This window comes from Pteropus medius, unplaced genomic scaffold, assembly GCF_902729225.1.
Source record: "Pteropus medius unplaced genomic scaffold, Ma_sr-lr_union100, whole genome shotgun sequence".
NCBI lineage: Eukaryota > Metazoa > Chordata > Mammalia > Chiroptera > Pteropodidae > Pteropus > Pteropus medius.
Window position 1 is genome coordinate 925525 of NW_024349799.1, and position 27895 is coordinate 953419.

Genomic DNA, 27895 nt, shown 5'->3' on the forward strand with positions numbered 1-27895 from the left:
TCCCAGTGCAGAGCCTGCGGGTTAGGTTGTGAGGCTCCGGCCAGAGGCGGGGAGGAGCGGAGGGGTTCAGAACGAGCTCGGCCGCAGGGTGGGTCTGGGCGTCCCGCGCGCCCTTCGTTGAAGCGGCGGTGGCCGGGCTGGGCGCCGGCAGTGGAAAGCGACGGCGCGGCTGGAAAATGCCAGTCCATTCCCGAGGGGATAAGAAGGAGACAAACCATCACGATGAGATGGAGGTGGACTACGCCGAAAACGAGGGGAGCAGCTCCGAGGACGAGGACACAGAGAGCTCTTCCGTCTCCGAGGATGGAGATAGCTCAGGTGCGCAATCCAGCGGGGCTCGGACCCTGAGTCCTAGCGCTGGGCTCGCGACAGGCCGCTCTCCGCACGCCGGGCAGCTGCGTCCTGCTGGGAAAGCGGGGCGGGGAGAGAGAGAAGGGGCGGAGACTGGCTCCCGGCCCTCGGCTGCACCCGGACGGTCGCGGGGCGCTGCTTGGCCCCAGGCAGGTCCGGATTGGCGGGGCGGGACGGACGCGGGCCTGGGCTTGCCCAGCTCCGGGACGCTGCGCAGTCCTGCCAGTGGTCGGACCCGCCTTTGGGACCTCTGGGCGGTGCCCGGGGCTATCTACCAGAGTGGAGATTGCCCCCCAGCTTGTCCGGGAAGACCCTGGAAATAGCTTATCTCCCCACAGACCTCTTTCCTTGTTTTTCACCTTTGCAACCCTTGCTTCTCAACAGGGGTAGGGTGTCTGGGCAGAGTTTAGATTTGTACCGCATTTTTCCTGGCTTAGAATTTATTAACCTCAGCTTCCAAGTCGGCCCTGTTAATCAGCGCTTTGCCTCAGTCAATGCTCTTGCCGGGGCTGACTTGAGAACTGTCCTGTTTACAGCATCTGTGAAGTTTTTGAGAAGAATCTAAGATCAGAGGTGATTTTGGATCTTCATATGCTAATACATTGGCTGAGTTTTGGCAGCTTTGAAATTCTCCAGATCTTTTCTTCCCGCAGTCTTTTCTAACTTTGGGCTGTACAAGTGGTGGGTTTTGTTGTTGTTGTTTATTTTTACGCCTGAGGGAGGCCTGGGGTTGGGGAGGGGAAGCAGATTAATACTACAAATCAATTTTGCAAACTTTTAGGAATGATTTTTTAAAAAAAGAAATGGAATTTGCGACTACCTGGATTATTTTCTTTCTGTCCTTATGATGAGGATGAGACTTTTTCTTGGCTTGATTTTGGCCGTGTAAAGCAAGGATTGATACCAGTTTGATGACAGTCTGTTATCACCCTGACTCCCTCCCTCTTTTTAGGTTTCCCTTTGAATGCAAATCTGTATAGAAGTATGTAATTTCAATCAATAAATTAGCCATCCAAAAATAAGTATTTTTGAGTGACTTCCTTGTGCAACACTGGGCACTAATTGTGTGAGGTATATATAAATAGTTATGATCTGATTGCAATTAAAGAGCTATCATAAGTCATCACTTGATTAAATTGCCAAAGGACTGCTTAACTATAAACAATGCTGTAGGAATTCAAAGGCAGAGGTAATCTTTTCAAAATAGGATGGTCAGCAAAGGCTAGTTGAAGATGGGATTACTTTCATTATTTTGAAGAATAGGTAGAATTTGAATTGGAGTGGTAATGGTTAGGTGTTTCTATAAGGGGAGGAATGTAAGAAAAAGTGCAAAGGCCAGAGCTTAAGCTTATTCAAAAGAATGAGAAAACTAATTTGGTTGGGAGAAGGATTTGAGCTAGAAAATGAAAAGGAAGGTATAGATGTGAAATATTTTTTTAAAAAGCACAAAACAGGATTGACGAATGCAAGTGTAGGAGTGAAGGTAAGAGGAAAAACCCAAATACAAGGAAACTGGTGGTAGGATGAACAAAAATAGAAAAAGATTTGAGATAAAGATGGAAAATACAGTGTTTCAGACATGTTTTTGAGGTGGTTGGTGGTGGTATATTTGAGTTAGAGTGCCTAAGTGACAGGTGGGAACATGGCATTGGAACCTGCCTTGGTTGAGAGGCATAATTTGGAAGTCTGGCAAGCCACGAAAGGCGAGATTTCAAAAGTGAGGTATACGGAGGAAGAACATTTAGACTCTATGTGAATACATTTTCTAGCTCTGGAAAATATCTTCAGCGTGGTTTTTTTTTTTTTTTTTGATGGGAGCTAGAATATCACAAAATGACATCTATTTGTTAAAATTCTGTCTGATTTTCCTGTTTACTCTTGTGACTTTTCACTGGTTTTTATTTTATCCTTGAAAATCATGAACAACTTAATTTGTGAAGAATTTAATAATTGAACTATAAGTTAAATTTTTAAGTGCAAAGAAATTTTAAAAATAAAATTTACAGTTCTACTTCTTGTAAAAGCGTCTTGGCACTGACATTTGATAAAAGTGCTCCAACCTTGGTACTGAGCAGGTTCTAAGGCTACCGGAAAAAACTCTTCCATCCAGAGATGTTGGAGAGTGAATCATCCTGAGGGACCAAGTTTTAAATGGCCAAGGAGTAAGCTATTAAGAGCCAGATATAATTTAAATCCGTTTTAGAAAAGTTAAAAAAAAAAGAATCACTTCCTTATGAAAATAATGGAACTTTATTTAACTCTTTCTTGTAGTTTGACCTTTATTTGATGGGCATCAAGATGCAGATCATTTTATTCTTCAGCTATTTTGATGTAAAAATAGAAGATATGGAATATAGGGCAGACCTGGTTATTAACAGTTGCTTTCATAAAATTTACTTGTTTTTCTCTTCATTTTCCTCTTTCTCCCTGACTGACAGTAATTTGGGGAGAGGGAACAATGGGAGTATAAGAGTAGGAGATAAGATATCTTGTAGTAAACATAGGAGATTAGTTTTCTTTTTTATATGACTGGCAAATCAGCCATGTGAGCAGTTCTGAAAAAAGAATTCCAAAAGTGTTTTTGAGCAATATTAGCCTTTAAAGGACATAATCATTTTGGTGCTTAAATTCTGGTGAGTTAGAAAAGAAACTAAAATATTAATTACAGTCATAGCTTAATGTCAGCCCTTTAAAATGACTTAAATATGAATAAAAGTAAGAATGTCTAGAGACTGCTATAGTTTTTTCTTAAAATTATTTAAATTAGTTTCAAGAATACAATACATTGGTTAGACATCTATATAGTTCATAAAACAATCCCCCCAATTGCTCCCCCCCTCCTCTGGCCCTCCACCTAGCCATCATATTAATGCTAACTGCATTCCCTCTGCTGTGCTCCCCATCCCCAGCTATCAACTACTAATTTGTACTTTTTAACCATTCACTTCCCATTTTCCCAGCCCCTCAACACCCCCCTCTGTTTATCACCAAATTGTCCAGTATATTTGTGAGTCTGTTTTGATTAGTCTGTTCTTTTTGTTCCTTAGATTCCACATATAAGTGAAATCATGTGGTATTTATCTTTCTCTGTCCGACTTATTTCATTGAGCATAATAACCTTTAGGTCCATCCATGTCGTTGCAAATGGTGGAATTTCATTTTTTTTAATGTCTGAGTAATATTACATTGTAGATATGAACCATAATTTCTTTATCCAATCATCTGTTGATGGGCATTTAGGTTGCTTCCATATCTTGGCTATTGTAAATTGTGCTGCCATGAATATTGGAGTGCATAGATCTTTACGAATTATTGTTTCGTTTTTCTTTGGATAAAGATCCAGAAGTGTAATTGCTGGGTCAAAAGGTATATCCATTTTTAATTTTTTGAGAAACCGCATACTGTTTTTCATAGTGGCTATACCAATTTGCAATCCCACCAACAGTGTATGAGGGTTCCCTTTTCTCTACATCCTTGCCAACACTTGTTTTTTGATTTATTGATGATAGCCATTCTGACAGGTATGAGGTGATATCTCATTGTGCTTTCTATTTGCATTTCTCTGATGGTTATCGACCTTGAGCATCTTTTCATATGTCTATGAGCCATCTGTATTTCCTCTTTTGAGAAGTATCTGTTCGGGTCTTCTGCCCATTTTTTAATTGGATTGTTTGTATTTTTGTTGAGTTGTGTAAGTTCCTTATATATTTTGGATATTAACCCCTTATCAGGTGTGTCATTAGTGAATATCTTCTCCCAAACAGTCAATTGTGTTTTTGTCTTGTTGATGGTTTCCTTTGCTGTACAAAAACTTTTTAGTTTGATGTAGTCTCATTTGTTTATTTTTTCTTTTGTTTCCTTTGCCCAAGGAGATGTATCTAGTAAGAAATTCCTGTTAGTAATATCAGAGAGTTTATTACCTATGTTTTCTCTAGAAGTTTTATGGTTTTGGGTCTTACGTGTAAGTCTCTAATCCATTTTGAGTCTGTTCTTGTACGTAGTGTAAGAAGGTGATCCAGATTCTTTTTTTTTTTTTGCATGTATCTGTCAAATTTTTCCAACACCATTTATTGAAGAGACTGTCTTTACCCCATTGTATATTCTTATCTCTTTTGTCATATATTAAGTGAGTGTATATTTATTTTAAGTGAGCATAAGTGAGCATAGATTTATTCTTGTGTGCTTTATTCTATTCCATTGATCAATATATCTGTTTTTATGCCAGTACCATGCTGTTTTGATTACTGTAGCCTTGTAGTATAGTTTGATATCAGATAGTGTGATACCTCCAACTTTGTTCTTCTTTCTCAGGATTGCCGTGGCTATTTGGGTTTTTTTATGGCTCCATATACATTTTAGGATTATTTGTTCTAGCTCTCTGAAAAATGCCATTGGTATTTTATAGGGATTGCATTGAATCTATAGATTGCTTTGGGTAGTATGGCCATTTTAACAATGTTGATTCTTCCTACCCATGAACAGGGTATATGCTTCCATTTATTTGTATCTTCTTCAATGTCTTTTTTCAATGACATAATTTTCTGAAAACAGGTCTTTTACCTTCTTGGTTAATTTGATTCCTAGGTATTTTATAGTTTTTGACTCAATTGTAAATGGGATTGTTTTCTTAATTTCTCTTTCTGAAAGTTCACCATTGGTATATAAAAATGCCACTGACTTCTGAATATTTATTTTGTAACCTGCTACTTTACTGGATTCATTGATCAGTTCTAACAGGTTTTTGGTGGACTCTTTAGGGTTCTCTATATATAATATCATGTCATCGGCAAATAATGAGAGTTTTACTTCTTACTTTCCAATTCAGATGCCTTTTATTTCTCTTTCTTGTCTTATTGCTGTGGCTAAGATTTCCAATACAGTGTTGAAGAGGAGTGCTGAAAGTGGGCATCCTTGTCTTGTTCTTGATCATAAGGAAAATGCTTTTAGCCTTTCTCCATTGAGTATGATGTTAGCTGTAGGCTTGTCATATATGGCTTTTATTATGTTGGGATGTGTTCCCTCTATTCCCACTTTGCTGAGAGTTTTTGTCATAAATGGACGCTGGATTTTGTCGAATGCTTTTTCTGCACCTATTGATATGCTCATATGGTTTTTATCTTTTGATTTGTTAATGTGGTGTATCACATTAATTGATTTGCGGATATTGTACCAACCTTGCGTCCCAGGAATAAATCCAACTTGATCATGTTGTATGATATTTTTAATGTAGTGCTGAATTTGGTTTGCTAATATTTTGTTGAGGATTTTTGCATGAATGTTCATAAGAGATATCAGCCTATAGTTTTCTTTTTTTGTAATGTCTTTGTGTGGTTTTGGAATCAAGGAAATGGTGGCCTCATAAAAGGAGTAAGCCTTTCTTCTTGAATTTTTTGGAATAGCTTGAGAAGAATAGGTGATGAGACTGCTATAGTTTTAACTCTCATCTGTATTTTAGGTTAAAATCTAGAATGAAAATTATTTTGGATAAATGTTAATTTCTTTAAGGCTCAATATAGGCCTCGCATATCTAACTTCATATTACAAGTTTTTCCTTCTTTTTTTTTTTACTGTTTGAATTAACATTCAGATATATTGGAACATAAAACTAATTTTGTCTTTGTTATTTGTCTTTTTATTAACAGAAATGGATGATGAAGACTGTGAAAGAAGAAGAATGGAATGTTTAGATGAAATGTCCAATCTTGAAAAACAGTTTACCGATCTCAAGGATCAGTAAGTAGTGACTTTAGAAGGTCATTGTCACTGAATCTCAATGATGTCACATGTATACTAGCACAAGAGAAATTATATTTACTCCGAACTGTTTTTTTTTCCTTTCGGAGTGTGTTTCATGAGACCGACGTACCTGAAAGAGATTTCAACTTTTTGCCTGCTGAAGACTTCATTAACTAAACTGAGGGTTTTGAGGCAGGTTTTTTGGGGAGAGTATAATAAGATTTCTATGTGGATGTTGTTAATTAAAATATTTTCCCTGGAATATTGCACCCTCGAGTCTTATCTGTTTCATTCATTCCTTTGCTAAATAATTGGATAAAGATAGCATTTTTAAAATTTGAGAATAAGAGAAAATATGTTAGTTTTTCTTCTTGCAGCAACTCTGTAAGGTTGGAAGATAGTCTGATTTCCATTTTACCTGTGAAAAAATTGATGTTCAGAGAAGTTAAGTAATTTGCCCATAGTTCATCAGAAAGTGATAAATTAAACAAGGCTTTCTGCCACCAAGTGCTGTCATGTTCCTTCCACAGAGACACATTACTTTGGAGGAAAGATAGGATTGAATAGGCAATATGTAAAATTCTTAGCCATTTGCTTGGCACCTAGTTGGTCCTTGTTAGATAGTTTTCTCCCTTCTTTATAATGCCAGAACTCTTCTGTAAAGTTCGTAACACGAGAATGGGCCACACTTATTTATGAGAACAGAATAGATTCAGATTAAAAACACCTTAAAGGTGAACTTTCTCTTTGAAACTTGCTGGCAAGGTCATGGGGCATAGCTGTATATCAGGAATTGTAAATGAAAAAAACTTGTGAAAATACAGATACCTTATTTTTTTCAGAAGCTGGCTCTTTAGTTTGTGATTTCTTCACAGTTTTGCTGCTTATTCTTTTTCTCCTACTTCTTCCCTAGAGAGGCCCAAAGAAGATATGAAAACCCATTTAACATCTGGAATTGGCAGACTAAAATGGGACAAATTTGTTTACTGTATGAATTGTGCTGTTTATGCCGTTTTTGGTCTTAACTTTCATTTGTCTTGGAGATGAATATATAGACAATGTTCCATGCTAGTGCAACAAAATAAAATAAGCAATCCAAAATAATCCAAAGTTTACAATTTTGGCTATAAAAACATGGTATCTTTTTTTATTCTAAAGATTTTCATTATTAATTTTAAATTAAAGTGGGTTTGGATCCCTCAAAGAATTCATTATTTAGGAAACATGAAGAGTTCATTCAGAATCGTTATGGAAAAGAGGAAGCAAAATTGTATTTTTGTATTTTAGCACAAGTAATTCATGAATGAATAAATAATTATACAATTAATTAAGATATACCTGTTGGCTTTTAAACTTTATTTTATGGTTATCCAAGAAATGAAAATTACTGTAAAGCTCTACTATAATATATTACATGGGAAAACTTTGCAACCATTCAAGTCGTTAAGCCTAATCTTACTCATCTTGGGGCTGGCAGTTGCCTTGATTTTTGCTTTCTCATGGCTCAATATGACCATCAGCCAATTACCCCACCAGCTTCATTCATCTCTGAAAGTATTAAAATTAGGCCTTTTACTAGAATTGGTATCTAGAAATATGTTATAAAAAAAATTAATCTTTGCATCTGGTTTATAATTATCTTATTTTTTGTCTTGCCCTAATTCTCATGTTTGTTATTTTTATCCTGTTATACTGTATATCTCTGTAAGAGATCTTAAATCCTCTTTAGAAGAGGTGGGAAATATACTAATATAAAAATAATAATGACAGTAATAATATAATATAATTATCTTGCTTCTCCTGTTCTATCACCACAAGGCTTAGTAACTCCTTTCATAAGGCAGAAAATTTACCATTTGCAGTTTGTATAGGGGTGGAAGGTGAGTTCTTCTACTTCCTTAAAAAGAGAAGTAGAAATTATATCATCCAAGTTTCCATTTATTTCACTATTCAATATACAACAAACATTAACTGAGCACCTACTCTGTGAATAGTATTATGGATACTGCTGAGAGACTCATGATCTTTACCTTTAATGAGTTTATATTTGAATTCCAAGGTTGTAGGAATTATACCAGTTTTGGGGAATCTATTCTTTTAAAAGGGTAGTTAATTGACTATTGTTAATTCGCATATCCTCTTCATTCAAGATGCTGTTCACCTATTCGGGATACCTTATCGATGTTTTGTGTAAGTTTGATGTTTTCAGGTGCAGTCATCCTTTTATCACATTTTTAGCATTTTACCTAAAGTTATACAGTAAGTTCTCACTTAACAGTGTTAATAGGTGCTTCAACTTTAAGTGAAACAACGTATAATGAAACCAATTTTACCATAGGCTAATTGACATAAACAAGAGTTAACTTCCTATGGCATCTCATCGACATTGTAATAAAATGACATTGAACGAAACTGTCATTTGAGGACCTGCTGTATTTGTAATTTCAAAAAACTATATCATGTACTTTTCTGACTTTACACATTTCTTTATCATTGTATTTTGAGTTTTATAAAAATTTAACCCAGACATGATAATGTACTGTTTTGGCAGTTAACTCAGATAATTTTTTCCCTTTCTGTTTTTTTTTTTTTAAAGAATATTTATTTTATTAACATAAAAACTTGCTTTATTCCTTCAGAATCATCATATAGATCTTTGTGCTAATTATAACGGTCAGTTGTAGACAACATTGATTGTCTTCATTGTATTGCTTTATATTTTCAAGAGGAAAAAGCAGAAATTTGTATGAAAGCCAGGTACTAATTAAGCCAACTGCTAATTAACTAACCTACAAGCTTAATCATTGGTTTCTGTTGTAAGTTACTACATGCCATTCATGTGACATATTATGACATATTCTTCATCTATGATAAAAGCAGTAAATGGCAAAAAAAAAGAATTTACAAAATGATCTTAAATTGTTAATCGCTTTGAAAATTTTAGGATATCCTTAAAATCCTGCAAAATCAGAATTAGAAGTACCTTTCATAAAGACTGACGATATAAACATTTTACTATTAAAAAGAATTCTATCCTGCAGAATTATTGCCAAAAGTAAATATTGAGTTGTCTCACGTACCCTTTCTTTGATAATCAAGCTACATATTGGTATGATAGCTGGCAAATTAGGGTATTTGTTTGTGGACTCAGAAATATGGCAACAGGGATCCCTTATCCCATTTTTCATTCCCCATCCATCCAACAACTCATTTTGTTATAGCATTTTCAGTTGTAGTCCAGGTGAACCGCATATGCCAGATCACAAGTGATACAGTTTTTCTATTTTCTATAGTAGTTCTATTGGTTTTATCTCCATGACTCTACTTCTTCTTTGTTCTTTTTAAAAATCAACTAGGCTAAATATTGTAGTACTCACTTGTTTTCAGGAATGGTGGAGAGAAGCCAGGGAATTATTTATTTTGACGACTAGTATTTGTTCAAAATGATTTTTTGTTTCTTTTAAATTCAGTGCTTAAATGACCTTTTCTTTTAGAATCAGTCTATTGTTCTGCAGTTAAAATAAAAAATCTAGAGTACCAAAAAGTAGTTACTTCAGTTTTGTTTTTGTATTGTGAGTTAACTATTAATATGTGATATATCTAAAAAAAGATAGAAAAATATTTATTTTGTAATTATGTACGTGAAGTCAGATAATGTAATTTTAAACTTGAGATCCAAGCAAAAATACATTTGGTAGGTTTTAGAATATGAATGATTTTAGGAAGAGAATGTATGGAAATGGTAAATTGTTAGCCTTGGTTGGGCTTTTAAAATTAATATCTTAATTTTTGCTTTGTTAAGACTTTATAAAGAACGATTAAGTCAGGTGGATGCAAAACTACAAGAAGTCATAGCTGGAAAAGCACCAGAATATTTGGAACCACTGGCAACTTTACAAGAAAATATGCAAATTCGTACAAAGGTAGCAGGTAGGAAAGTGAAACATCTTTTTTATATAGTAGAATATGAACTCTTCAATAGGTTTCAAAGGTGTTTGTCAAGTGAGTTGTTAATGGAATTACACACATATTTAGACTGACCAGAGTGTTTCACTTTCAGTCGGCCCACAGTTATTTATTAAATGCCTCTTGCTTTTCTTTGCTGCTGTGGGATCAAAAAAAAAGTCCTCAAATTACTCACAGTGTTGTTGAGAGGTTACTTCCACAAGTGAAATGATTAGAAACCATGATATTTCCATTAAGAGATAGTGTTACTATCAATTTAATTTCCTATTAGGTAAATTAAGGTTCAATTTAAGTATCCTAAGTATTTTTCATCTGTAAGAGTGATAAGGATTTTATTTATTTATAAAAATATTTAAAAGTGTTTGATCAAGATATATAGAACAGGGAATTAGCCTTCAACCAGATAATTTAATGATAATTTTTAATTTTGATAAGATCGTTTACTCATTTGTGGCTATGAATAAATGTACTTACATTCGTATGGTTAAATTTCAGTCTTCTGTTCGTAACTGGAATCTAGCTTCAGACTTGGATCTTAGCATTCGTAACAAGGGATATGTTTATTTAAAGATCACTTAACAGTTTTTCATAGTCAAACTAAAAACTGAATTTTAATTACTGGAGATGCTGATTGTTTTCGGGGTGGGGCAGGGAAGCACTAATAGATCCTCATGTGCTTGTTGATAGGCATTGTTGATAAATAGTTTCTTTTGTAATAAACCCACCTTAATCCAAATTTTATTCTTGAGTGCTTAATAGTAAGTGTATATGATGTGATACTTAACCTGCTATTTTTGCATATTGGTTTAACACACCCTTAAAAGTAAACATGTCCATAATTTTCTTTGACATTCTGAAAGAACTAAGTGAGACTTACTGGATGTTTAGGAAATATTACATGAATCAGTTGCTCATTTTTCTACTCTGTGGCCTTTCTTTAGTTTTTGATTATATAAAAAGTAGTATGTGTGCATGTGTTGCTAATGGCGTTGTTCCAGATATCTGTCCCTTGCCTTTAACATATGAGAAAGAATTACATTTCTAGGGCCAACTGTGACACAGAGTTTAGTATATACGTCTAGAGCTCTTTGCCATTTTTTTGGTGGCATATTTGCATGGCCTGTTGCCTTAATACTTCTAAGTTAAACTCTCTTGAGCATCCATCCTCTAGGTAAAGCCCTGTCAGGAGCACTCAGACATAGATTTTGTTATATACATTTGTTTCTCTTGGAAGCTTTGGACTTCGAAAATAAATAACAGTTTAAAAATAGTGGTTTTTCGATGGCTATGGTATCCATTTGTTACTTCGAGTGTATATAATTAATGAAACCAGAGTTTATTGACTCTTTCCATTGTGAGTCCTCAAATTATTTTTCTTAGGAAAAGAGTTATTTTTATTTCAATTGTTATCTATGAAACATTTAGGATTATTCTTTTGAAAAATGGGATAAGCACTAAAATTTACAGTATAGTTTCTTTCTAGCTCTTAAAGTCAGTTTTCTAATCTTCTTTGATACATACTTTATTTTTAGATTTTAAAGATAAATTTAGAATCACTTGTCAATTTCTTCTTGATTCATCTTATAAAACACAGGACAATTCCTGTAGGGAAGTGATGATGAAACTCCTTATTGCTAACATAATCAGAATAATTGTGTTTGGTTGCAGGAATCTATAGAGAGCTCTGCTTAGAATCTGTAAAGAACAAATATGAATGTGAAATTCAAGCTTCTCGTCAGCATTGTGAGGTACTGTTATTTCGCTTAACTTTTAAGCTAATTTCATCTCTTTAGGACTTTTGAGTGCAGAAGTTAAAAAAGTAAATAAAATAAGTAAAATGAAAATTAAATAAATAGTACTTTAGTTCATTACTTGTATGATTTTTTAAAAAATACAGTTGCACTGGAAGCTATATTGGAAATAGGACACAAAGAAAGGACCATAGAACTGAGATAATTTTAGAAGTTTTGCAGCTGTTCCCTTAAAAAGACTTTGTAATGATTGTCATCTGGCATCAATGAAAATATTAGTATAATTGGTATAATATGCAAATTAAGACTCAAATATGCATATCTGTAGTATAGTTAGAATGTTGGACTATATTATGAATTTCTGACTCTCTACATCTATTTCCAAATCTTGGGGTAGAATTCCCTATTTACATGAAAAAATAGATTTACTTTTCTATATGTTCTTTTTATTTTGAATAGGATTTAAAAAACATATTGTTAATTTTCCAGATAACTTCATAAAACTTAGACAATACTAGTGGAAATAAGAGGGCAAGTTCTATAATGATTCTTATACCGTATCTTAAAAATCATGAAAATACTAAGAGTAAATAGGTATAAAAATGGTAGAGCTTCTTGTTTCATTTTTTTAATTACACCTGAAATGAAACAGTTTTTTGATGTTTACTGGCTGCTTAGATTTTCTTTCCTAAGAAGTATCTATTTATCTTTTCCTTTTATATTGGGTTGTTAGTCTTTCCCTCATTGATTGTGGAGATTCTTCATATATTCTGGATATTAATGCCTCGCTGGTTATATGTTATGGAGATATTTTTACCCAAACAGTCTTTTTATCAAGTCATCACGTCTTGTTTACTCTTTGAAGATTTGATGAACAGAAGTTTTACATTCTAATGTAGTTGACTTTATCACCTTTCCTTTATGATTTGTGCTTTTTGTATCTTCGCAACTCTGAGACAAAAGGATGTATTTTCCTTTAAAAGTTGGAATTTAATATACCTTAATGATATTAAAAATTTATAGATGGAAAAAAAGTCAAAATTTTGCTTTTTGACATTTAGATTGCTAAACTACCTTTAATTACTTTTTGTGTGTAATATAAAGTTTTTTGCATATAGATAGGTAATTTCAACACTCTTACATACTCCATTGTTTTCTCACTAATTAGCAATTGTAACTCTTTTTTTTAATCAGATTTCCATATATATGTTGGCTGGTTTCTAGCTTTTTTCTTTTGTTCTTTTGGTCTGTTTGGCTATTTCTGCACTGGTATCACAATATCTCTTTTACAGCTTTTAGTCTAGGAAGCCTTGATAACTCAATAACATGATAATTTTATCTTGTTCTTTTTTTTCTCACAGTTTTGTTATTGTTAAAATTTTTTTTGTTTGGTAATATCTTTTTAAAAATTACTTTTTATGTTGTCATATAGAAAAATAATCTTGTGTATTGATGTTATATACAACCTTATTTACCTCTCTTCTTAATTCTAATAATTTGATTACAGGTCCTTAGATTTTCCATGTAGATAAATGTTGTTTGTGAATAATGGCAGTTTGTTTCTTCCACTCTGATCTTCCTTTTATTTGTTTTACTTGTCCTGCTGGCACTAATAGGACCTTCAGTATAGCATGAGATGGAAGCAGTGAAAGCAGATTGTCATGATGTTCTTGATTTTAAGGGAATGCTTCTAACAGTTTTCCAATAAGTATGATATCTAGTGTTGGGTTTTAGTAAATATTCTTTTTATTAAGTTAAGGAAATTTACTTTTATTTCTTGTTTTCTAAGAATTTTTACCATGAATAGTTGTTAGATTTTATTAAATGCCTTGTCTGTATCTATTGAATTAGTCATGGCTTTTTGATTTTAATACATTGACATGGTGACTTACATTATTAATAGATTTTCTAATGTTAAACCATCCTTGGATTCGTGGAATGATTTTTTTGTGTGTGTATTACCAGATTCAGTTTTCTCACGTTCTGCGTCAGAGCTTCATTCTTATGTTTATAAGTGAGTTTTACCTTTTATTTCTCATTTCAAGATTTATAAAGTGAGTTAGGAATAGTCCATATTTTTCTCTTGCATAGAAGTATATATTTAAAATTGCAATCATCAGTTCCATCAGTGCTTTAATAGATCTTGATTTTATAATATATATTTTTTAACAGTCTCATACTCATAGAAAAAATTGCAAGAAAGCACAAAGAACTTTTTCGGTGAACATGAAAATGAGTTGACAACATGATGCCTCATCACTCCTGAATACTGTAATGTATACTTCAGTCAAATGAGGGACATTTTCTTAAATAACTACACTACAATCATCAAAATCAGGAAATGTACATTGATATATTACTATCTTCTAATCGTCAGACTCCATTTAAATTATGCAGTTGTCCCAGTAGCACCCTTCATAGCAAAGAGCCATGATTAGTTATTTTGTAGAAATGTTCCTCAGTTTTGAACTGGTCTGCCATTTTTTCATGGTTAGAGTCAGATTTTGCATCTTTGATAGGAATATCAGTGATATGGTAAATTCTATCAGGCAGCTCACAATTTTGAATGTACCATTATTGGTGATGTGCATTTTGATCACTTGTTTTAGTGGTGTCTTCTAGGTTTCTCTGAACTTACTTTTTTTCTCGTGCTTTCTGAACCTAGGAGTTTGTTTTCTATTAATTCTGGAAATTTCTCAGCTATTTCCAGTATTGCCTCTCACTCATTTTCTTTACTTCCTTCTTCTGGAACTCTAATTAGTTGTATGTAAGTCTCATTCTATCTTCCATATCACTTAATACTTAATTCATATTTTTTATTCAGTACATCGTTTTCTGAAGTTCTTCAGAGTCTAATTATGCTGTGTTTTTATTTTTTTCCAAACTTCACAGCTTATTTTCTTATTTCATGATACTGGACTGTAGCCCAGGCTTGTAATGAAAAATAGTCGTCCCCTCTCCAACGTCTAAATTCTGCATCCTAGTGACAATTATCTAACTCTTAGCTACTGCTTCTGGAATTTAACCTTATATTTCTAAATGACATCAGTTTTAGACATTATCTATTGGTTTTTTTTATTATGGAAGCTGAAGCTTCTATAATAGTTTCCCACATCCCATTCTTCTAATATTGTTGTGCTACAATTTTTGTTTTCATTGTAACTGTAAATGTTGCTCACTGAGCCAAGAGTTATACTATGCTTACACTTCTCTTTGAATTAATTATTGTTTATTAGTTCTCTCTGTATTTATAAATTTAGTGTTTATTAATTCTCTGTGTATTTATCAGTTCTTTCCAGAGATTCGAGTAGATCTGGGAATGTCCCTACTGCTGTTCTCCATGTGATTGAATGTGTTGGGTAATCCACAAGTTCTGTTTCTTCGGGTCTCCTTTCTGGGAGCAACTACTCCACTCCTGGATCCCCTTTCCTCCCACTTCATTCTGCTCCATCCTTCAGATGTTTTCTAGGCCAACTGCATCTCTTTAGTCATGGTGTATCTCTTCACTATCACCCTGAAAATTCCCTTTAACTCTTTCCTGCTAGACCTTGTTTTCTTTTTTAAATTCGATAGAGTGGATTCCTGAGAAAAGGTGAGTAGAAGTCAGGTTTTTGAGACTTCTTGTATTGGTTGTCTATTACTCTGTAATAAATTACTCCAAAACTTTTATTATTTTGTAGTCTTTGTGGCTAAGAATTTGGGAGCTACTTAGCTAGGTGGTTCTGGCTTAGAGAATCACATGAAGTTGCAGTGAAGAGGTCAGCCAAAGAAGCAGTTATCTGAAAGCTTGACTGGGGCCTGAGGGATCTGCTTCCAAGGCGATTCACTCACCTGGCTGGTAAATTGTTGCTGGTTGTTGATTGGAAGCCTTAGTCCCATGGGCCTCTCTACAGGCTGATTGAGGGCCTCCATTACCTGGTGACTGGCTTTTCCCAGAGTGAGTGGTCCAAGAGAGTAAGACAGAAGTGACAGTGTTTTTCTGTGACCTAGATTTCCGCTACATTCTATTCATTGGAAGTGAGTCATTAAGTCTTTCCTCTCCTCTCATGAGGCGAGGAACTAGGCTCTGCCTTTTGAAGGTAGGAGCATCACAGATTTATTGGACTTGTTTTAAAACCTCCACATCCTTCATGTCCAAAAACAACTGTACTCTCAAACTTGAGTGTAGACTTCTAGATGGTAATTGTGTTTCTCAGAATTTTGAAGGCATTGTTCCATTGTTTTTAGCTTCCAGTATTGCTTATGAGAAGCCTCTTATCATTTTGATTCCTGATACTTTGTATGTTTTCTTCCTGAATATCTTTAAGAACTTTATCCTTGATGCTATGGAATAGCAAGATGCTGTGCCTTGGTTGGTCTCTTTTCATTCATTGTGATGGATACACAGAGGTACCTTTTAACCAGGAAGTTCATTTCTTCAGTTCTGAGAATTTTCTTAAATTGTTTCTTTGATATCTTCTTCTCCATCATTTTCTGTTTTTGGAACTCTTATTGGTTGGATGCTGGACCTCTAAGATTGATCTTTGAATATGGTTATATTTTCGTTTCTATTGTCCCTTTCTCCCTCCCTCCTTACTTACTTTGTTCGAGTGTATTCAACTTTCTGTTCCAATTCTATTACTGATTACTTTATTTCTATTATATATTTAATTTCCAAGAGCTTTTATGTCCTATGATTACTCATTTTTTTATAACAACTTGCTCTTTTTTCATGAGTGTAATCTCTTTTCTGTATGGGTATTAAATATAGTTACTTTGAAATTTTTTTCTGTGTCTTGTCTTTATACTTATCTGCTTGTTTTTTTCTCTGCCTTTCATTTTGAAGGCTTTTCGCAAATAACTAGTCATTTTTAGCCATCATTCATGTTTGAGAGGGGGTCAGTAAAAATCTGCCTGTGTGCAAACTTGTCAGCTGCTGAGTTCTAGAAGTTTTTACTTTAAGAATGTTTTCAACTTTTACTTGTGAGCGTAATGTGGTAAAAAGGGCTTTTTGCTCTCCAGGCCTTTCGTGTATTTTCCCTTGGACTGCCTATCCAGATTCTCCTTCATTTCTTTTTAGATTTGGAAGTAGTACTCAGACTTTTCAGAATATTGCCCCTTTCACTCACATTTTTATTTACAAAGAGCACACTTGTATATATTATGCATGGTACAGATCTTGGGTTCTATCTCAGTTTCATTACCATATTCAGAGATTATGGCATGAAATTTGTCCCTCTTTTTGTTTGATAACTGCACGTGTTTGCTGATTTATTTTGTACATATTTTTTGTACATTTCATGAGGTCTTGGGGAAGAGAATTTGTGATCTAGGTTTATTTGCAGTCTTATCCTAGAAGTCTCTCCTTACATTTCACATTCTGAATTTTTAGTGTCTGTAGAGCAGTAATATGGATGTCTAATAATTTAGGTAGCCAATACTCATTGATTAGATTTTACTTTGTTCCTAATTTTATGTATTGCAAGTACTGCTATTATGAGCATCCTTTTACATATAACTTTGATTGAGTTTATTTCCTTAGAATAGAATCTCAAAGTGTAATTATTTACATCAAAGGATACAATCATTAAGATCGTTAATACTTGCTTGCTTCTAAATTGCTTTCCAAGGTATTAGGTCAGTTTATATACTCAATATCAGTCAACATAGTGGATTATAATTGAAAAAAAAAAACTAAGTTTGCTAAGTGAAAAATAATATCACATAATGCACATTTTAATTTGCATTTGTGTTTTCTTTCCCTCCCTCCCCCTCTCTCCCTCTCTCCTTCTCTCCCTCCCTCCCTCCCTCCGTTTCTCTGTCTCTCTCATTTTGGCCTGTTTTAGTATTGTGTGATAGGCAACATTTAGATTTTCTTACTGAGTTATCTGTGATTGTTTAATGCCATCTTTTATGGTTTTTGAACTTTTATCATGTTATAGGCTTTTTGTATTGCCTTCCTTTTTACTTTTGTTTGCTTTTTAATGTGATTTGAATTTTTAGGTGATTAAATATATTAGTCTTTTACTTAATGGTTTTTCCTAAGTTTTTATACTTTAAAAGGCTTCCTTTATTCCATCTTTCATTTAGTTCTTTTAGATTCCATTTTGTAAATTTAACTCTTTAGTCCATTTATTTATATGTATAATGTGAGGCAAAGAATCTTGAGCTTTTTCTCTATGTAGTTAAACTCATTTTTCCGTTATTTATTATCATCAGATTTCCAGATGATTTGACAAGTCACCTTTATCCTGTACTGAAATTTCCCACAACCAGAGTTTCTGAGCTTTTAAGTTATTTTCTGCTTATCTTTTTATTCTAGTGCAGTTCACTTTTAAAAAATGATGATAACCTGATAATAACATTTCACTTTCTGGTAATGCTAGTCCTTCAGAATCTCTCAGGACTCCATTCCTGAAGGGAGTTGAGAACTGCGAGGTGCCTTATGTCAGGAAACTGCCAAAGGGAACTTGGTTCTGAACACAGGTCAGGGTGAGACCAGTACAAAAATGGAACCTTGGAGCCACTATCCTGGGTTCCTTGAAGCTGACCTGATGAGAAACTGCAAAGGTGTCAGCCTGGGAAAGGGCTCAGTGAGGAGGTTCACTCAGTCTAGGCATAGAGATTGGAGGGATGTGGGGTCTTAGTGCCAAATGTATAATTATATAATACTTTTAAAGGTTAAATTACCTGTTGAACATAGAAGCCTCCACATTGGTCCCTAACCTTTTTGGCACCAGGGGACTGGTGTTATTATGAGAATCTAATGCCTGATGATCTGAGGTGGAGCTGAGGCTGTGATGCTAGCGCTGGGGAGCAACAAGCCACTGACCTGTATGAGTCCGCGGCCCAGGGATTGGGAGTCCCTGCACAGGCATTAAAGCAAGGGAGTTTGGATGCCCCTTTCTTTTTCAGGTGTCCTCTGGCTGCTCTATTATTACATTTTTTTTTTTTCTCTTAAGGAAACCTTTTGAGGGTCTTCTGGGTTGGGGATAAGGGAGAGAAGAACAAAGAAATAAAAATGAAATTAGATTCAAGTCAATTCTGTCTGTATACTTTAAAGCACATCTATAGTATCTTTAGAGATGCCTTCAAAGCTTCCGACATTTCAGTTCCATTGTGGCTTTTTTTTATTATAAAGAATGATTAGTGGATTTATTTTAGAATTTCTCCTTGCCTGAGGGCAAATTTATCAATAGAAAGGAGAGAACACACCAGTTAAACTATCACAAGTCTTAAGCAAAAGTCTTACCACTCTAGTTCTATATTCAGTCGTCTTTGGTTGGAGACTCTGGATCTATTTATAGCTGTCACCCTGTCTTGACAGTGGTGAGGGCCTGCTCTCCCATTTTCTCTGACACTTAACATTTCCCAATTCTTGTAGCACAAAGTAGATAAGGCTGGAATATTTCATAGGACTTTACCAAAGGCAGGGAACAAATTAAAGGAAGTAGGTATAGAGAGTAGCCTGCTATGAGGTCATTTTGCATGTGAAATCTAGTTTTAGTCTTGTTTAGCTTTGCTTTATCTCTAGCTCATGGCTTGCTGCAAATTGACAAAAGTCACCTTCTTTTCCCTGCCACTCGAGAACCTTGAAGTGTATGTAGACTAAATTTCAAACCCAAAAGAGAGAACTTTATGATCAACACTGGGAATGCTGCCTACATGAGTGTGGCCTATGCCTTATACAAAAAAAATCATGTCTAACTATTCCAATAGCCTCTACAAGACAGTCTTATCTAGCCGTATCCCTATAGCTTATTGTCCTTACTAGTGATAAGTATATGGTGGATGGGTTGGGAATCTGTCATAATGAATTTTATATAATGAACATATATATTATATTTATGTATATTTTATGGTTTTTTAAATAAGGGGTGCAGTGTTATATAAAAGAACAGTGGACCAGAACTAGTAGTAGACTTGGGTTCTGGTCTGATTTGCCAGTAAATACCCTTGTCTCTTTTAGCAAGTCACTCAATCTTCCTATAGTTTTGTTGAGAGATTTGGATATAATTAGTCTATAATTTTGTCATTTTGGCTATAATCGATTTTTTAAAATGATTATAATCTTTTTCTTTGTGATATATTAAGGCTACTTTAATATGATGCTGAGATATGAGTGAGGAATAAAGGTCTAATTATTGTTCCAGTGAGAAAATATGATACATTTTATAATGGCATACTTTATTGGACAAGTTCTTCATTATGGTGACAAGTGGTCATATTTATTTAAAAGGGACCATGGGAGCTTAGTACGAATTTTTTATAAAGTAAATATTTACCTCTTTATCACATATAAATTTGGATGTTCTTAAACAGTTTAATTGCATATAGTTAAACCTATATTTATATTCTACATGTTCCAGTTTTATTTCTTTCATAAATATGACCTTTCATCTTTATAATTTTTAGGTTGAAGTTAAAAAACAAAAACATCGTATATTAAAATACTTTAAGAGTAAGTTATTTAGTACTCTCAGTTTTTTTTCTTTCTACTTATGTGTAATCTATTTTTTTTTTCAGAGTGAAAAACTGTTGTTATATGATACAGTCCAGAGTGAACTGGAAGAGAAGATAAGAAGGCTTGAAGAAGACAGGCACAGCATTGATATCACCTCAGGTAATGGGAATGATGTGATTGTGATGTTTGATTCAAGTGATAATGAACCTTTGGTTTACTGTAGTGTCTTGTAATATCTTAGACTCCTAATATAAATATGATGTAATGAAGTGTTCTAGTGAGAGGGAAACTGGAGACTTCTAAAGAATTTGATAAGATTGTGATTGTAGCTTTGATTTGAACTCAGACTTCAGAAAGAAGAAAATGGAGCACATGAAAAAAGACAAAATAGAAGTGTGACGGGAACAATAAAAATAAGAATAATATAAAAATAGTAAGAATATTATTACAACATGAGAATAGTAGTGGAAGACAATAGGAATTGTCTTTGAAGACAGCTATCATATATTCTTCCAAGTCTTGAAAAATTGTCATGTGGAAGAAGGAATAAAACTCTTCTCTTTGACTAGGACAAATGAATAGAAGTTACTAGGAGACAGATTTGTGTCTCAGAAAAAGGAAAAACTTGTTAATAATAATAATGTGAAATTGGCTTTTTCAGGTTTCCTCCACTGGGTGGAATATTTACTGGATTATCCTACAGTTCTTGCATATGTATTGTTTTCTTTGTTATAAATTCTTTTTCTCTTGTACAGAGTAGGCATAGTAGAGTCCGACAAGCTGAGCTCTAATGCCACTACTTCGTTACCTACTAGTTTGGTAACCATGGGTGATAGTCACTTTAGTGTTTCTAACTTGGTCTCCTCGTCTGTGAAATTGAAGCAATGAGAATACCTACCTCAGAGGTAGTTTGAGGATTAGTTGAGACAATTCATGTAATATGTATTTAACAAAGTTAATGTGTATTTGATGTATATTTATTAAGTGCCAAATTGATTTTTACTTTAATAAAGGCAGAGAAAAATTCATAAATACATAGCTGCTCATAAAATTATATATAGTCATATATATATATACATAGCCACCAATGAAATTTTGCTACCTGAAATTATAGTGTTTTTTTCCTCTTTTGATCTCCAGAAATCAGCTAATGCTTAATTTTTATTTACTTGCCAGAGCTGTGGAATGATGAGCTTCAGTCAAGAAAAAAGAGGAAGGATCCTTTCAGTCCTGACAAAAAGAAGCCAGTTGTTGTTTCAGATATCCTTTTTCAAATTTAGGGTGTTTTTTTTTTTTTTGCCTTGATGTACATTTTTGCACTGTGCATACCTTTCTAACTTTTATTAGTATACTTTATCTTTATTTGCAAGATCCTGTAATAAGCAAGAGATGATTTATGAAACTGATTAAAGGCAGATAGATTAAGGATTAAAGGCAGTTCAGCTTAAGAGGGTTAGGGGAAGAGTAAAAATTTAGTTACAATCTCAACTTCAAAAATTAATATGGCTTTATAGTTCCCAAGGGCTTTGATATGAAACATCTATTTAGTATATAGAATGATTGCTTAATTCTTGTGTACTTTTTAACACAAGAAGTTTTTAAGGTTTTTGAAGAATAATTTGAAGTCAGAAATTCAGCGTGCCAAGGGATTATGTCCAGAAATCATTGTTCCATTCTCTGAAAAACAGAACTTTGGAAGTATAATTTAAAGTGTGAAATTCTTCAGGTAAATTGACCTTGACTTTTCAACGCCCATATATCGTTTATATGCTACAAGATCTTGATATTCTTGAAGACTGGACAACAATTAGGAAGGTATGGTTAAAAAGGAGTGGAATACAAGTATATTTTTATAGTCTACTTTTAAAGATTCATGGTTTTTCACTAATACATCAAAATATGATTATTGTAAATATGCTTTACTTTGCAACAGTCTCTAGGGCAATTAATACTAATACAGAAAACTGGATTACAGGAGTATTTTAAGAGAGACATGTCAGCAGTTTGACCGTTTTTTCTTATAATAATATAGTTAATAATTTGTGCAAAAGTACAGAAAAGCATTTATTTAGGTTGCCCCCAAATAATAAATAACCAATTTGTGCCTAGCTCTTAACCTGGTTCTAGCTCACAGAAGGCACTCAATAAATATTGTTGGATAAACGAAAGTGAAAATTTGAACCTTTATTATTTTTCTTGCATTCTTCATTAAAGATTCAAGAATTCTAGGGTTTTCTATGCTTATTTGAAAGTGGAGACTCTTGTTTTCCTTAATAATATTTTCATTTTTAGAAACTTTTTAGTTGAGAATTATTTCAGGTATTGATAACAACTCCTGGAGAAATTGTTATTTATATATATATATATTCCTTATGGTCTTAGACATTAACAACTTACTAGAACAGCTAAAGATTTTATTTTACTGTGTTTGTCACTGAGTTTATCAGTAGTCACTATATACATTAAATAGATGCTAAAATACACTTTGTCTGTAAACTCAGACAATGTCTTCTTTTTTTTTTTTTGATTAAGGCGATGGCTACCCTGGGTCCACATAGAGTGAAAACAGAACGTAAGTCATTTAGTCTGAGTTAAATTTTCTTTATAGAAACTTGTCGAATCAGGGTTGTTGAATCAGGGTTGAAACCACTAAAGAGGTCCCCCATCAGTGGTTTCATTCAATCAGTGAACTCTATACCTGGAATTACAAGGAATTCTAGAGTGTTTGCCCTTGTAAAAGTTTGAAGATTTCTGAATGAAATGTGTTTCTTTCAGTGTTTCAGCTACATTACTATTGCTAATAATGGATGAGTAATTTAAAAATATTTATTGGGTTTCTTATGGATCCAGTAATTCTCTAGGGGAGATATTTGGAGGCTGCGGATTGCCTTCAGGGAGCCTGTGACTCCTCTGGAATTGTGAACAAAATTTCTTCTGTGCTAGCATTTTCTCTGAGAAAGATTAGAGCGCTGGCAGTGGAGTCCATAAAAAAATTTATACACCACTAAGAATTACTCATTCTGGTGTACCTTAGTAAAATTCATTTCAAATTTTATTTTCTTGACTTTTTTTGGAAGTCTAAAATCACTTCCAGAGTAGTAGTGGACAGTGTTGTCTGGGTAACTCTGTGTCTGCCTTCTTTCGCTGTGCCTGAAATTTCCCAAGCCTCCTAAGAGCAATGAAGCTAGATTTTTTAAAAAAACATGTTTTAAATACTTAGAAGAGTCACAGTCTACAGATAAAATAATCTGTAAGAGAGTAAATCATATTTTATATTTAACCTAAGGATTTCTTTAAACTTTATATCATGCCCTGAAATTGTAGCAATATTTGTACTAAACTACTTCCCTTAGGAATTAACTAGAAGGGTAACTACCTAAATCTTGAAGTTAACATTTTGAGTTATGGATTCTTTTGAGAATCTCACTATACTATTGAATGGGTCTCCTCTCCCACTCCTGTTATCTTTAGCATTGTGTCCTACTTGTTTTCTTCATGGCACTTACCACAATTTGTAATTTTTAATTTATTGGTTACATGTTTATCTGTCTCCTGACAGGACTTTAAGATCCACAAAGGTCAGAACCATATTTCTTTTAGTCACAGTGCTCAGAAAACATTTGATGAATGAATGAATGAAAGCTTATTGAGCACCTTCTACATACCAGATACTATTTGAGGCTCTAGGAATACCACGATGCAAGAGATGGACCTCTTGGAACTTGCTTGGGGAGGCAGAATAATATATATGAAAATAAATAATTAACCAGATAATGACAAATTGTAATAATTGCTGTGAAGGAAATATGAAGTTGTGATGAAGATTAACCGAGGAGTGGGTAAGGTGGTTGGAGAAGACTTTTCTTAGGTGGTGACATTTGAACGATGAAGAGGGGCTTACTTCTTGGTATACTTTTGGCAATGTGCTTTCATAAAGAACATTTTTTTCTCTGCATTAATTTATCTGATTAATGCCAAACTATTTCTAGGATTTAAAAAGGGAAGTTCTACTTAGGACATTTCCTGTTTAGAATCAAAGGCCTGGGGAACTCTTGGAATATATATTAAACTCTGCTTCTTTGGAAGTGTCAGAAAGGGAGGAAAATAGGAAAAATATTTTCAATGGAAACATGGCAATTGATATTTTAAATCCTACTTAAAATTGGCACTAGTAATTGATTTCCTGCTTCCCCTTCTGGCACTTGTCTATTTAATTGATGATTTAGTATATATTATTTAGCTCTGTTTAGTAGTTATAGTAACAATTTAGTGAATTATATTTAAAAAGTAAATTCTCTTCTATTAGATTTAGGTTTGTTATTTAAGAAATATTTTTAGTGTTTTTTTTTTCACACATATGCATAGATTGGTGTTCTTAATATTCTGTACTTTTGTTCTGACAATGTCTTAGTAATATAACGGTTTTTGAACTGATCCCTTTAGCACCTGTGAAACTGGAAAAACATCTGCACAGTGCTAGATCTGAAGAGGGAAGATTATATTATGATGGTGAATGGTATATACGTGGACAAACAATATGTATTGACAAAAAGGATGAATGTCCTACAAGGTAAAAAGTCTTTATCATTTTAGTGTTTCTCAATATTGGAGTCGACAACATTGTTGATAAATATTTGGTGCCTCCATCGTGTGTTCATAATGCATCACTAGTTGCTTGTGGATCCTTTTCTCTTGACATGTGATTTGATTATCATATATGTGTGTGTGTGTGTGTGTGTGTGTGTGTGTGTGTGTGTATCAGTGTTAAAATTTATATACCAGAGGTACATGTTAATCATGAGCACAAATATTAACACTAGTGGAAATTTTGGAACTACTTAGCCGGGGAAGAGATCCTGTTTGTTAATTCTTATAGAAAATGACTTTTATGATACTAATATTATGATCTTTAAACCACAGTGTTATGAATTTGACAGTGTGCCTCCATGATGTATAGACCTGTTAATCCTTCACTTTTTTGGTATGTGACAGGATTTTGGATAAAAAGAATTTGGATTAATTAGAGTAGGAAAGGAATGGAAAATTAATGAAAACTTTTAAGAGTCACAGTAATTAAAGTAGAACTTGAAAACTGAAAATTTCCTTTTAAAAAAGTTAATCTGTCTAGGCTTAAAGTTTATATAATTAAAATAATTTTAAAATTTATATATTTATATAGCCTAAGTGTTATCTCATTGTGGCCTTTGAAAAATATTAATGTTAATCACTGCTTAATTCCTTCAATAGTTTAGGATATAATTCTCAAGAGTAGTAACTTTCTACATTAAGAAAATATCTTTCTGGGTATCAGTGGTAAGTAAAGTGTTTGCGTTTAGTATAGAATGAATACTCATTTTCCAAATACAGTGGTTTTAATTGGATTGTAATTCCATCTTCAAATTTTTAGGATACCAGGAGCATTGCATATAGTAACTTCTCATAGAAGCTCACTGAACTAATTCCTAAATTATATATCATACCCTTGAATTCTTGGCTTTATTGTACTGCTTTTGAAGCATTTTACTACTAGTTAGCATAAATGTCAAAAAGATGAAATAGCATAGAAGAGGACTAGATACAAATCTGTTTTTAAAGAGATTTCTACATGAAGATTAATAGTGTCCAAAAATATCTGTACAAATACCATAGATGCTTGACACTGAGAGTTAGGGATTGGTATTTGAAAGATTTTCTACAGCCGAGACTGATATGAATTGGAGATATAATACCATATAAGTAGTGGTTTTAGCTCCACTCTGTGTTTTTTGGGGATGTGGGTTGGGGATGGAGTAGGAATGTTGTGCATTTAGTAGTTCTAATAGTAAATTTTACCAATTCTAATAACAAAAGAAAGACAATTATTAAGTGTTGCTGAATGATATTTTTGACCAACATACCCAGCTGATAGCATTCTGTTAAAAGGCAATTACATAGCTGAATCTACTCTCATAGTCCAGCTATTTTGGTTTTATAGCTAGTACTCTGAAATGAGTAGAGGAGTCATATTGTAATTCATTCATTCCTTTTTCTTCTTCTTTTTTTTTTTAAATTCTTTTTAGTGCCATAATTACAACAATTAACCATGATGAAGTTTGGTTTAAGAGGCCTGATGGAAGCAAATCTAAGCTTTACATTTCACAGCTACAGAAAGGAAAATATTCAATTAAACATTCGTAATCATCATTTAAGTGTTATCTAAATCTACCTTATTAGTGTTACGAAGTGTGACGTGCCATGGGAGTAAAAAATGTATTCAATAACTTAATATTCTCATTGAATCATGAGAGACTGTATTTGTAGGTAGTACTCTAAGTAGACTTCATACTGATATGTTATTAAAAGAGACAGTAAAAAAGTGTAATCATGTTCGTTACATTTGTTTGCCTTTTAGGTCCGTTGACCAATAGGTGTATGGTAGGGGTTTCTTACTAAACTTTTTTCTTGGTTTTAATGCAGATCTCTGTTTAGTGAACTATGTTGCTAAATGGCTACTTTTATCTGCATTTTATTTTTCCATATCTGTGTCATTCATCAGGTGTTTGTAAATAAGCCTCATAAAATGTTTCCTATAAATGGTTTGTACTAGTACATTAGTGTTTAATCAGAATTGAAATTTAAACATATATGTGAGTATGTATATATGGCATCATCAGCTTATTTAGAACTGATGGCCTTACTTTACAATCTTGTTTTACCCAAAATTATGCTATTGGGTTTGAAAGCTAAAAGGAGCACTTTTGTAGACTAGCAGCTTCCTTTCTCCTCTTCCTTGATTGTATGGTGGTGACCTATTTTTACAAATTATACTTAATGTTAATTAGTAAAATTAGTGTCAAGTAATAACATGCTTCTACCTGTATTTCTTGTGAATCTTTAGAGGGCAGGTATTTATGCCTGGTATTTATGATACAGTATATATAAGTGGTGAACAGTAACTGACAGTATTGTGGTGCTTGCTGTACATGTCTGATCTTTTGAAACAGATTTTTAGTAAGCATTTTCCAGAGGTAAAACTAGGTTCTTATCCTAATTTTATTGCTAAGACAAAATAGACAGGGATAATTTCCTTGAATCTGTTCTCAAATGAATAATTTTATCTTTGGTGTTTCTACACTTTAAAGCCACTCAGTGCAATTTAGAAAATACTGGCCTCTTTTCCTCAGCCACATTCAAAATTAAATTCTAAAACCTCAGGAATAGTACAAAGAATCGAAACCCTCAATATGGCAGCACAGTGGCTGTAGTATATATTAGGGTACAACCAAATCAAGTACTCCTGGTGGTCTTGTGCACTTTAACTTCTGTTAGAATGAGACTCAAGAGGACGAAGAAGAGATCTACTTATGAATAACACTTAGGGCAGGAATATGTGCATCATTCCGTTTCTTACTATTTTACCTCTGCAAACATCTTCCTGTGCAGATCACTACTTCACAGTTGCCAAATGTTAAAAAATTTGACTTCTGAAATTCATTATCAGCAAATTTATGTACTTTGTTCTGTTTCTAATTCACGGTTAGCAAATGTATATAATGTCATAATCTAATAGTATTTGGCAGTTCTTATGTATACAATGTTTCATAAGCATTTTTAATAAGATTTGTATTTTTAAATTTAGTATATAATAAAAAGATGTGTTTGAGTGTCA

At 33.6% G+C, this 27895-nt stretch overlaps 1 protein-coding gene across 3 annotated transcripts; it reads left to right on the top strand.

The window, feature by feature from the left end:
- BRMS1L (BRMS1 like transcriptional repressor) lies at nt 1-27895 on the top strand. Of its 3 annotated transcripts, none has more exons than XM_039885677.1 (11): nt 11-318; nt 5994-6084; nt 9890-10017; nt 11722-11801; nt 20310-20406; nt 21424-21507; nt 21998-22062; nt 22780-22819; nt 24691-24817; nt 25168-25228; nt 26307-26430. In XM_039885677.1, exons 1-10 carry the CDS (start codon nt 177-179, stop codon nt 25202-25204), a joined length of 891 nt encoding a protein of 296 aa, XP_039741611.1. In that variant the 5' UTR covers nt 11-176; the 3' UTR covers nt 25205-25228; nt 26307-26430. The 3 variants fall into 3 exon arrangements, with proteins under 3 accessions (XP_039741610.1, XP_039741611.1, XP_039741612.1); XM_039885678.1 differs by lacking the exon at nt 25168-25228 and adding an exon at nt 8238-8277 and having other exon boundaries at nt 12-318; nt 26307-27895; XM_039885676.1 differs by lacking the exon at nt 25168-25228 and having other exon boundaries at nt 1-318; nt 26307-27895.

Excerpts from the sequence above, each read along its gene's own strand:
- BRMS1L (XM_039885676.1), top strand. The coding sequence starts at position 177 with ATGCCAGTCCATTCCCGAGGGGATAAGAAGGAGACAAACCATCACGAT. Across the intron at positions 319-5,993 it reads CGAGGATGGAGATAGCTCAG|AAATGGATGATGAAGACTGT; the intron begins GTGCGCAATCCA and ends TTTTATTAACAG. Across the intron at positions 10,018-11,721 it reads AATTCGTACAAAGGTAGCAG|GAATCTATAGAGAGCTCTGC; the intron begins GTAGGAAAGTGA and ends GTTTGGTTGCAG.